Below are 12,633 nucleotides of genomic sequence, written 5' to 3'. Positions count from 1 at the left end.
ATTACAACTCATTTTAAAAATAATACAAGAACTAAAATAAGAGATTAATTACATAAATGTTACAACACATCTATACAATATGTATATATTATATATAAGAAAGGCAGAAGAGATGAATTACAACACATGTTATATACAACATATATAATATAATATTAAGAAGGAGATATATATATACACTCACTCACAATCTTGAGTAGTGTAGATTAGTGAGGATCACGGTCATGACCTAAACAAGGTATTAATTACACATTTGTCCAAAAATTATTTCCCATTATCTCTAAGCACTAAGGGACTCTCATAAAAATAACTTTGGGAATTATCAAATCTTTTAGAGTTTCTAGCAAAGTGTTTTTTTGATTAAAAAAAATAACTTAGTCATCCAAATGAGCACATTAGACTCATTTATGTAGTTTTTAGGTGATCACGCTTAGGATTCACACACTACCTCATTTATCTCGTATAAAGTATTAATATAATTTATAACAACTATATTTCATTACTTTTGAATCTTATCGTCAATTTTGTGTAACATCTCTTTTATTACACCAAAATATCATAAGCAACCAAAAGAAAGTTACAAAATAATTAATCTAGTAACTCATCTCCATATTACAAAGTATAGGTTACAATTTAACACTTAATATATAGGGGGCTAATACAATAGGTATTGTAATTTTTACCTATCAATAGGGATAATAATTTATAGTCATTGATTTAATCTAATGGCTCAAATCAACTCTTGAAAATTACACCAAAATTAATATATTTTTTTATTTATAATTAATCTTGAATATTATTAATTACAAGTTCAACTAACAAACTCCAAACTTTTTTTTTTACTTATTTATCTTATGACTAGTTATAATTTTCAATTAATTATTTTTTTAATTTGAAATTTATATATTTATTTTTAATTAATTTTATTTTCTACTTAACACAATAATTGTAGCTAGAAAAGTACAAAATATTCAAGTTATTTAATCCTACCATAATCAATACAACCAATAATATAATAATGGTGTAAGAGGTAAAATTATTGTATATCAAGTACAATGACATGAGTTCAATCCTTTCAAAAGATATGATTTTTTTATAATTTAAGATTTTAAATTAATTTAATAATTTGAATTTCTTTATTTTTTTTCTAAACAATAGTTCATTTTTTTTAATATTTACTAATATGGAACAATTCTTATACTATAAAAATTTTAAAGTTTGTAATATTATTGTGGTGAAAAGTTTTAAACTTTTATTTGTTAATATATATTGGTGGTTGTATTACATAAAGTATAATAGTGAACAATAAAATAACACATGCAACAATAATAATAATAATAATCAAATAAAAATTGAATAATAAATTTTGTCAAATAAAAAAATACATTATAAATAGATGAAAAATTTGGTACTAAAAAAATATCTAAACGATTTCGATTTATTGTCGATTTCATCCAAATTTTATAGTTTATGACAACTCTAATTATATGGTGCTTCAAACGTACTATAAACGATCGAATTGCTACCCTTGTAAAGACATGATTTTTTATTATTTATTATTAATTTAACTTTTAAATTAATTGAATAATTTAAAATTTTTGTTTTAAACAATATGTATGGAATACACTATAAAAATTTTAAGGTTGTAATTATAATAGTGAACAATAAAATAATACATGCATTAATAAATAATATTCAAATGAAAAGTTATGGCTCTTTTTCAAAGCAAATTATGCATAATAAATAGATAAAAAGTTTCGCACTAAAAAAAAAATTTAAATGATCTCGATTACTGTTGATCTCATTCAAATTAGATAGTATATGATAACTCTAATGACCGCTTAAGATCAATATTTTGGATTATTAAATGATTAGGGCTAATTGCAATATTGAGTTATTAATTATGATTTACATGTTTATGGAGATTTATTTAAATTCAAAATGTATTATTTATGCTATATATGTGAATTTCGCGTTTTATGTGCTCGTGTTCGGTAACGGTAGAAAGCGACGTGGGCCATTAGAGAGTCATGTTTTGTATGATTTAGAATGTCAATAGCAGGGTACTATTGTTAGGCATAGGAGATATCGGGGATTTGTCGGGAGTGGTAAATGACTAAACTACCCTTGCTACAATTATTGAGTTTTCAATCAGAGATAGGAGGTCCAATTCAAGGTATAATGCTTAGCCTTCTTCTTTATGGTTTTCTTTAGCTCAAGATAGGTTAATTGCATGATTTTAGTGATTTGAGGTTTTGTAGTGTGCAACTAGTTTGGGTTTGAATTCTGGGGTTAAGATAGGTTTGTTTTAGTTGATTTTGTGCTGAGATAGCTAGTTGTGCTACGGATTACTCAAACTTGAAGTTAGAGAGCTTAAGTTGGCTCTCTAATGGTGTTTTTAATTTCTAAGCTATTTGATGTGTTTCGTTGCTTTAAATGGATTTAGTATAGTATATGCAATTGTTCTAGAGCGTATGGTAGAGTTTGGGCTCGAATTGAGTTGTGGAGGACATTTTTGGGGTTCCCTGCACTGAACCGATCGACCGGTTCAGGGGAGCCTGTAACAACCGGTCGACCGGTTGATCCCCAGGAACCGGTCTTCCGATTGGGAACCAGTCTGCTGGTTGGGCTATTTTCAGAACCCTACCTTAAACTAAGTTGAAGAATAAACATACTATGAATGTATATTATTTACTAGTTCATCCATGATTTTATAAATAATGTAACTGATGTAAAAAATTAATTTTATATCTAAAAATTTTAAATACATTGAACATTATAATCTTGAAAAATAAAATTAATTAATATAATATGATAGAATTTTTAAACTATTAAATTAATTGAAATCTTAAATTAAATATATGTAAAGAAAAGAAAAGAAAATATTACATTGAACTCGTGACATTTTAATTATTTTAAGAATGATTATTATAAAATTATTATAAGTTGAATATGTTATAAGCTTTTATAAGTATAATTATTGTTTTAAAAATAAATTTAATTAAGATATTTTTATGTAAATTTGAAATAAAAAAAAATATAATTAAAATTAAATTTTAAGTAGAAATAATATAAAAAGATAAAAATATTAGGTTTGGAGTTTGTTAGTTGAACCCACAATTAATAATATTAAAGATTAATTATAACTAAAAAAATATATTAATTTTGGTGTAGTTTTCAAGAGTTGATTTGAGCCATTAGATTAAATCAAGGGCTATAAATCACTATCCATATTGATATAGGTAAAATACCCAATCCCTACCATAATAATATATATTCATATTTTAATCAATGTATTATTAAATAATATAACACATTCCACTTCTAGTAATGCTATATATGTGTGGCTTTAATTACATGATTATCACACAACATGTGAAATTCAAATAATATTTATATCATCCATCCAGATGGCCAAAAAATTCATAAGTTTGAAATACAAAATTTCTTTCAATTATCATCATAACCAATTCTCGAAATTGGAACCACTTCATCAATAACTAATAATACCTATAATTTAGAAATAAGCTATGAAACTAACTAACAATGAGAAAAAAATAGTGTCATAATAATAATTAATAATTCCTTCACATAGTGACATGTTATAAAATTAAAATATATATATTATATATTACAATGTAAAGAAAAGAGATAAAAAATGAGAAAAATGGAGAGAATTGTTCTTTTATTTATTTATTTATTCATTCATTCATTTCTTAACCAATACACTCCATAAATACACTCTTAATAAAACTAGGCCTGCAATTTCAATAAACTAAAAGGTATATATCACAACCCTAAAATACATAAATAATAATCTGCAATTACAATACATGTACTTTACAATTTATTGATATTAAAATATATATAAATTAATTATGCAATATAAACCTCACACTAACTTAATTATACTTAAAGCAAATTTTCTTTTTCACTTTCATAATTGAAATTGGTCAATAACTAACAATAAAATAATATAATTTCTCAAAATAAATAAATAAAATTAATAGAATGATTGTTTATAGAAGAAAGTAACAACACAAACCTTTTTATTCCTCACAATTACAACATTATTTACATCTAAAATAGAGGGATAAAAATAGAAAGGTGTATATAACAAATAACAAATAACAAAACAGATGTTGACTAATTCAATTATGAATTAATAATCCATAGAATTATTCTTTGACCTAAAGAAATATTATTAATATGAAAACACTACATATATATAAATTGGAAAATATGATTACAAACCTTTAATTAAAATCTGTCAACCTGAAAATATGAAGACGGGGATCGAGAGAAGATCCCATGGAAACTCAACCAATTAGTGTTTCATTATCACACTTCCATTAATTACAAGGTGATTACATTTCAAATTAAATATACTTTAAACCTTCTCATCACATCACCTATTAATTGTATTTTTTTATATATATAAACTTGTTATGTATATCTTTAATGGCTTTTGTTAAGTTATTAATCTAGATTATTGTGAACATATAAATATCATTGTTGTTATATATTACTTCTATTCATTCATCGACAATTTTGTTTTTGGAAAAAAAAAATGAATATGTACTATATAGACACCTATTAATTCTTCAATTCTTTTTCTTCAGATTTTCATATATAAACATGGTGTGTTTTTGGAGATTTATTGGCTATTATTAAAACATGAAATATTGATTATTGTAAGCATGCAACATTTGCTATATGTATTACTTATATAATCTCATGAACAATTTTTTTTTTTATAAAAATGGTGAATATATAGCTTTGATTTGTTTTTTAAGATGAGTTTGAGTTATTATAGGATGATCAAATTCACACAAAAAAAAAACCCTAAATATAAAAGATTGAAAGATCATTTTCTGAAGCATCATAAAAAAATTATTATTATTTGATTTTTGTGCTTCTGAGTTTGGATTTCTCACTTAATTAGATCTTATTTAAAAATTTAATATTATTAATTAACATTTTTTAACATAATTGTGTTTATGAGAATATTATGTGTAACCATTACTATCTATACTAATATTACTTAGTTGCTTAATAATGTTACATTTCATTTTTTTCCAGAGAACCTGAATTTGTTCTTTTGAATTGTCGAGTTCAAGGTAAAATATCTTAAATTATAATATAGTATGAATATAATAAGCTTGTGACAATAACAATTCCACACAAGATCAGGCTATGTTTATTTTAATCCATTAGCAATAAAAATTAAGGTTATAAATATATATATATATATATATATATATATATATGTTTATAAAGGCTTGTATGCAACTTGCAAAGAGACTTATTTCAAACAAAAAGTGTATGCATCCAAAGTTGATGCAATAATAGTACTTTTATTTTTCTTTTTTTATCATAATTTTCTTAAAGTATATTGTCATTAACTTTTTTATGTTCTTCTTTAGTCTTGGTGAATAAACAAGTGACATAGAAGCAAATTAAATGTCATCTTCAAGCTCTCATTCACCATGTGCTGCATGCAAATTTTTAAGAAGGAAATGCACTTTAGAGTGTGTATTTGCACCATACTTCCCTCCTGATCAACCACAAAAGTTTGCATGTGTCCATAAGGTTTATGGCGCGAGTAATGTGGCCAAGATCCTCAACGAGCTCGCGGTAGCTCACCGTGAGGAAGCTGTGGTCTCCCTAGCCTACGAGGCACAAGCTCGTATACGTGATCCAGTCTACGGTTGTGTAGGTTTCATCTCTGTCCTACACAACCGCCTCAAACAAGTCCAGACCGAGCTTCACTCGGCCAGGAAAGAGCTTGAGGCCTACATTGGCCCTCAAGCAATGATGATACCATCCTATAGCCTCTCCCCAATGCCACCCATGTTGGGAATTCCCACAAATATTCCCAATATGGGCCGGCAACACCAACAGTTCATGATTCAAGATCCAACCAATAATAATAATAATCATCATTTGCAACATCCAATTTTTGTTGACAACAATGCTGCTCATCAACAACATCAAATGAGGTTCAACAATAATAATGGCTTTGATCACATGGGAGTGACTGCTTCAATTGGAGACATAGGAGTTGGCATTGGCTGCGGGTTTAATAATAATCAAATGAGCAGTAGTGGCGGCGGTGGTGGTGGCGGCGGCGGTGGTAGTGGCTCTCCTAGTGCTGTTGGTGGTGGTGGTGTTATGTCTCCTACTTTAAGTCTACAAGGAAGCTTTAATAATAACATTTTCAATAGTACTACTCAGATGCAACCACACCAAACAACCGTACTAAATCACAATTCTCTTGACTATCAACTTCAATCACAGCTCTTGCTCCAATCTCAACACAATTCAGAAGCTGAGGAGAGTTGAGCTTAATTATATAGCTATTTTTTTTTATAATGTTTATACTTAATTAGTATTATTTCTCTGCAATATTTTTCATTCATTCATATTTTTTTTTCATTTATTTACAATTAATTATCATATTCATTTAATTTATTCTTTAAGATTTGATGAATATATATCTTTTTGGATGAAATAATTGAAGGCCATATATTATATATTGGATAGTTTTATAGTGCACTACTTACGGGTTTATTGATGCACCCCTTTATGTTTCGACATCTAAGAAAACTTTTTATTCTAAATTTTTTCATGCTCGTCTATGTTGTAGTTATTTAAGCATCCTGTAAAATTTTGAGAGATTCAAAAATAAGGTTCAAAAAGTTTATTATACGCGAGACTCTTTTATTTTATTTGCGTATGAAATAGACTGTTTAAAAATTTTGCAGGATGTCTTAAATAATTAAAATGTAGACGACCATGAAAAGAATTAGACTAAAAAATTCAAATACCGAAATAAATAGAGAGTACATCAGTAGACTCCTTTTAAGGACGTGTATTGTAAAAAAAAAATTATATTACTTATATATGTAGCCAAAAATACCAAAACATATTTTTATAACCCTATATATGATATGACATACCCCTAATAGTTATTATTTTTATGTTGTTGTAAATATATTAGGTTTTCAAACCAAATGAGTCCTACTAATGACTATCTTCCAATAAAAATTGGATAACAATCCCATTGTTTAAATAATAATTAAAAAAATGATAAGACCAACCATATGTTAAGACACTAAGGCTCATTTGGTACATCATATTGTATTGTATTATGTTGGATTGTATAGTATTGTATTAGTATTATTTAATACAATGCTATGTTTGGTATTGATTTTTATTAATAAGTTGTGTAAAGTTACAATATATTTTCAATAAACTCGACCACAACACTAATTCTAGGTTGGGTCTGGGTTCGGGGTTCGGTCCGGTTCTAGTCCGGTCCAGGTCCCGAGTCAAGTCACGATCTGGGGTACATATCCAGGCTGGGTCCAAGGTTCGAGATTCGATTCGTGTAATGCCCTATCCCATAAAGACGCCACGTGTGTACTTTTATAAATTAGTTTATAATAATAAACTAACAGTTTAAGTAAAATTGTGATTTAATTAAAATCTTGCTAACTAATTTTGAAACATAAAATTTCTTGGCATAACTTTTATAAGATCGGGAATTCTCTTTCAAAATATTACAAAAGATTCCATTACTTTATTTTTAACAAAATATACATTAAACTTCAGAACATTGTTAAATATGAATCCTGACAACTCGTCTCTACTTGCTAAATAAGCTTATATGTACATTTGCTGGAGAAGATCCCTGACTCACGACTGACCAAATGTTTCTTATCTCTTACCTACACCATATAGCACTTGTGAGTCACAAAGATTCGACAAGAAAAGTAATAACATAATATCACAAATCAGTACATAAATATCATCCACTTAAACTCAAATAATCACAATCAAGTAATCACAGGTATATAAACATTAGGTAATGTACAAATACTTGTCTAATAAGACAAGTCATATCTGTTACTTTATAAAGTAACCATTCTTATTATTGTCTAATAAGAGAACCATGATACTTAATCCAACATCCAAATATTATTATTGTTGTCTCATAAGACAACTCTGATATCTAACTCGACATCCAAATGTCACTATCATTACCTAATGAGATAACCGACAAGTAAGAAACCTAACAACGGTTTCAATTTATAGCCATGACTTTTCTCACATAACGGTAATGATCGTGTCTTATAAACAGTAATAATTGTATGCCAACATGACATGCTATGTGTTACAATTGAACGTTCCTTACCTCTAATCCAAATCCATGCATGTCGGGCAACCCGAGTGGAGAAACACCCGACGATCTCAGCCCTATATCACAATAATGGTAAATCAATCAACAACTTGACCTAACCCATTCTAGGTCTTAAATTCACAGTCAAAAGTTTCATGTAATGATCGTTATACTTAGACATGGGATTAGTGGGACACTTAGCACTAATTAATCTGATTATGTGTGTAACGCCCTAATCTATAGGAACGCCACGTGTGAATTTATAAAACTAGTTTAATACTAATATAGTAATTAATTATTAAAAACTGTGAGGATAATAAAAACTTGACTAAAATAAAATACTAAAAACGGACATTATAACGGCAGTAAAAAGGAGTTCTGGAAATCCCTGTTATAAAAGATTTATCCAAAAGATGATATACAACAACAGTTCAAAATACAATTCAAAATACAGCAGACACAAGACACAGCCAGTCTAAAACAACTCCTGTCAACTCAACACGCAAGCTGGTGGGGTCAATATGTACATTGCTGGAGAAGATCGCCATCTCATGGTTGTTCTAACTTTGCCTTGCCCTTACCTGCGCCACAAAGCACCCGTGAGTCACATAGACTCAGCAAGAAAAGTAATAAAGAAGGATACATTAAATAGCTAATTATACATTTCATTATCACAAAATGATTAAACTATAACATTCAACAGTAGGTAATATAATCAATCACATGCATAGAAACAGATATGCTCATATATTTGTATTGCCTAATCAAGCAAGCCCGTGTCATAATGCAATATCATATATAATATCATTGCATCACCTAATCAGGTGAGCCCGTGCCACAACTTGACGCTAATATATCGCATCGCCTAATCAGACGATCTCGTACCTACGCTCGGTACTCATCATATGCCACTGACGCCCGTACCTTTGCCTGGTACGTCGCCAAATGTATTGCATCACCTAATCAGGTGAGCCCATATATCGTGTCTATAGTATCATTACATTATCATTGCCTAATCAGACAATCGGTAATTTCAGAACATGTCATGCCATGTGGTACATTATACTTTTCTTACCTCAAGTTTCGGATCAGGTATGTTGGCCGACCTGCTTGGAGAACGATCGATAATCTCGGGCCCTATGTCATAACAATAGTAAATCAATAAGTGTTTATCCCAAAACACCACTTAACACTCGCGTAAGACAATCTAGGATTTTCTACCAAACTCTGTGGTATAATACACTAAAATAAAACTTATATTTTGGCTCTAAAATATACACCATATTGTAGAGCTCGTCGCAAGCTTCGAAACGGTATATAGAACGTCCAAAATAGACACCCGAGTGAAAAGTTATGATAAAAATACGATTTCTGATCTCTTATGAATTTCTAAAAACTATGAAACACGAAAATCTCAATTTTCGCACTCACCGAAACACTACCAAAACTTATCCAAATCACTCCAAACTTCACAGGGCACATATATACCATGAATACTATCATTCTTATGTAACAGAAGTTAAAATCGAGCCCTTAAATGGAAAACGCCATTAACGCTCGGACTAAGCTTTAAAAAGTTCCAAACTCGATTTCTAACCCAAAACTACTTCAATTTCAACAAGAAAACATCGGAACTAGTCCCATGACTACCCGAGAACAATCCTATAAGGTCAGAACCTTCATAACTATTCTAATTCACAAAACCCCTATACGAAACCAATTGTTATTAAACTTAAAACGAAATTAAACCTTACCTTAAGCTTCTCCGCTCTGAGAATTCGCTATCCTGCTACTACCGGAGCTTAGATCGCTATGTTTTGGATGAAAATCAAAGAAAATGGATATAAAAGGAGAAAATTTGATTGAAGGGGAGAAACGAGGGTTCGTCTCTCTGTTCTCTGATAAGTTATATATATAACTTAATAATATATATATATACGTATTCAAATTTTCTTTTTAACGTTAATAATAATAATAATAATAATATATAATAATATAATATTAATAAAAATTTTATTATTAATAATTATTTTATTATTTCTTAGTTACTAAGAAACTTTTACTTCTAGAGCGCTACATTAAATTCTACATACTCCTAATTATCCCAATACCTATATTATCAACTTATCAAAATATTCTCATTAATTCTATCAATTAAGCCTGTTATGACATTTCTAGCCCCCGATCGAGTCTCCAAGGTTGTCAAACCTGAAAATATTTTTATTCCACATATAGTTCATATTACATTCACGCATACTATATAAATCTCCGTAATTTAAAAATCACGCTTATTTATCCACTTATAGCAAATTTAAAATTTTATGTTGAACTAAATTAGTTGGATTATCATCCCACTCATTACTTGGTTAACTCATAATATAAATATAAACCCTAATTATTAATTATTAAGCTTATTGGGATATTACAACCATCCCCTCCTTATAAGAATTTCGTCCTCGAAATTTACCTGAATAACTCGGGATACAACTCCCTTATCTGTGACTCTAATTCCCAAGTCGCTTCCTCAACTTTACTATTCCTCCATAGGACTTTAACCAGAGGGATCGTTTTATTTCGAAGTACTTTCTCCTTTCTGTCTAAAATCTGGATAGGTTGTTCATTATAAGATAAGTCTGTCTGGAGCTCAATATCATCGTAACTCAAAACATGTGTCGGATCTGACACGTACTTTCTCAACATAGAGATATGGAAGACATTATGCACCCCGGATAACGCGGGTGGTAAAGCTAATCGATAGGCCACCTGTCCTATCCGCCCCAGTATCTCAAAAGGACCAATGTATCTAGGGCTCAACTTTCCTTTCTTTCCAAATCTACGCACCCCTTTTATAGGTGATATTCGAAGAAATACAGAGTCTCCCACTTGAAATTCGATATCCCTACGCTTTGGATCAGCGTAGCTTTTTTGTCTACTTTGCGAAGCAAGCATACGAGATCGAATCTTTTCAATGGCTTCATTGGTCCTTTGGACCAATTCAGGTCCAAGATAACGTCTCTCTCCAGCCTCATCCCAGTGGATAGGCGATCGACATTTCCTACCATACAACATCTCGTAAGGTGCCATACCAATGGTACTCTGATAACTATTATTATATGAAAACTCAATCAAGGGTAGGAACTTGCTCCAAGATCCTTCAAAATCTATTACACATGCTCGCAACATGTCTTCCAATATCTGAATGGTTCTCTCAGACTGACCATCAGTCTGAGGGTGAAAAGCTGTACTGAATCTCAACTTGGTTCCCATAGCTTTCTGTAAACTCTCCCCAAACTTGGAAATAAATTTGGGATCACGATCTGAAACAATTGACTTTGGGGTTCCATGGAGTCTCACTATTTCCTTAATGTACAATTCAGATTATTGTTCCACAGTACAAGTCACTCGCACAGGTAAAAAGTGCGCTGACTTGGTGAATGAATCCACTATCACCCATATGGAATCATATAACCCAGTAGTCCTAGGCAACCCCACGACGAAGTCCAGAGTTATATCTGCCCATTTCCATTCGGGTATTCTCAAGGGCCGAAGTAAACCTGTGGCCTTTGATGTTCGGCCTTAACACCGCCGACGGGTTAAACACTTTGAAACGTATTCAACAATATCACTCTTCATTCCCGGCCACCAATATATTGCCTTGGTGTCATGATACATCTTTGTTGTCCCCGGGTGTAGGGAATACGGAGTAGTATGGAACTCATCAAGAATTTCTCTTCTGATCTGATCATCCGTCGAACACAAATTCTACCCTTATATCTTAGTAGTCCACTTGGAGTCACAATGAAATCTTTTGTAGCACCAATCTCAACTTTTTTTCTGAGTTCAATAAATTCAGGATCATTTTGTTGGCCAATCTTTATTCTTTCCAGTAAATCAGACTGCAATGTAATATTTGCCAACTTCCCGACTACAAACTCATCTCAGCCTTGGCCATATCCTCAGCCAATCTTGGAGAGATTTCCTTCAACTCATAAACACCTCGCCCGGGCCTTTCCGCTAAGTGCATCCGCCACTACGTTTGCTTTGCGGGATGGTAGAGGATTTCACAGTCATAATCCTTGACTAACTCTAGCCATCGTCGTTGTCTCATATTCAAATCTTTTTGAGTGAAAAAGTATTTCAAACTTTTGTGGTCGGTGTAAATCTCACACTTCTCACCATATAAATAGTGACGCCAAACCTTCGTGGCAAAAACCACGGCTGCCGGTTCTAGATCATGAGTGGGGTAACGCCGTTCAAAATCCTTCAATTGCCTAGAGGCATAAGCAATAACCTTCCCCGATTGCATTAACACACAACCCAAACCTTGTCTTGAGGCATCACAAGATATCACAAACTTTTCGTCACCGATCGGCGGGCTTAGAATCGGTGCGGTAATCAATCTCTTCTTTAATTCTTGAAAGCTATTCTCGCATTTATCGGTCCACATA

General features: G+C 30.7%; 1 protein-coding gene across 2 annotated transcripts; it reads left to right on the top strand.

Annotated features, from left to right (window-relative positions):
* Positions 1 to 4,148: 4,148 nt before the first annotated feature.
* Positions 4,149 to 6,459, top strand: LOC115698011 (LOB domain-containing protein 12-like). 2 transcript variants are annotated; one of them, XM_030625191.2, is made up of 3 exons: positions 4,149 to 4,363; positions 5,083 to 5,120; positions 5,427 to 6,459. In XM_030625191.2, exon 3 carries the CDS (start codon positions 5,464 to 5,466, stop codon positions 6,343 to 6,345), a length of 882 nt encoding a protein of 293 aa, XP_030481051.1. In that variant the 5' UTR covers positions 4,149 to 4,363; positions 5,083 to 5,120; positions 5,427 to 5,463; the 3' UTR covers positions 6,346 to 6,459. The 2 variants fall into 2 exon arrangements, with proteins under 2 accessions (XP_030481051.1, XP_060975001.1); XM_061119018.1 differs by lacking the exon at positions 5,083 to 5,120 and having other exon boundaries at positions 4,283 to 4,363.
* The last annotated feature ends 6,174 nt before the right edge of the window (positions 6,460 to 12,633 follow it).

The sequence above is a fragment of the Cannabis sativa genome, chromosome 7 (assembly GCF_029168945.1).
Source record: "Cannabis sativa cultivar Pink pepper isolate KNU-18-1 chromosome 7, ASM2916894v1, whole genome shotgun sequence".
Classification (NCBI taxonomy): domain Eukaryota; kingdom Viridiplantae; phylum Streptophyta; class Magnoliopsida; order Rosales; family Cannabaceae; genus Cannabis; species Cannabis sativa.
This window is presented reverse-complemented; position numbering and strand designations above follow the sequence as displayed.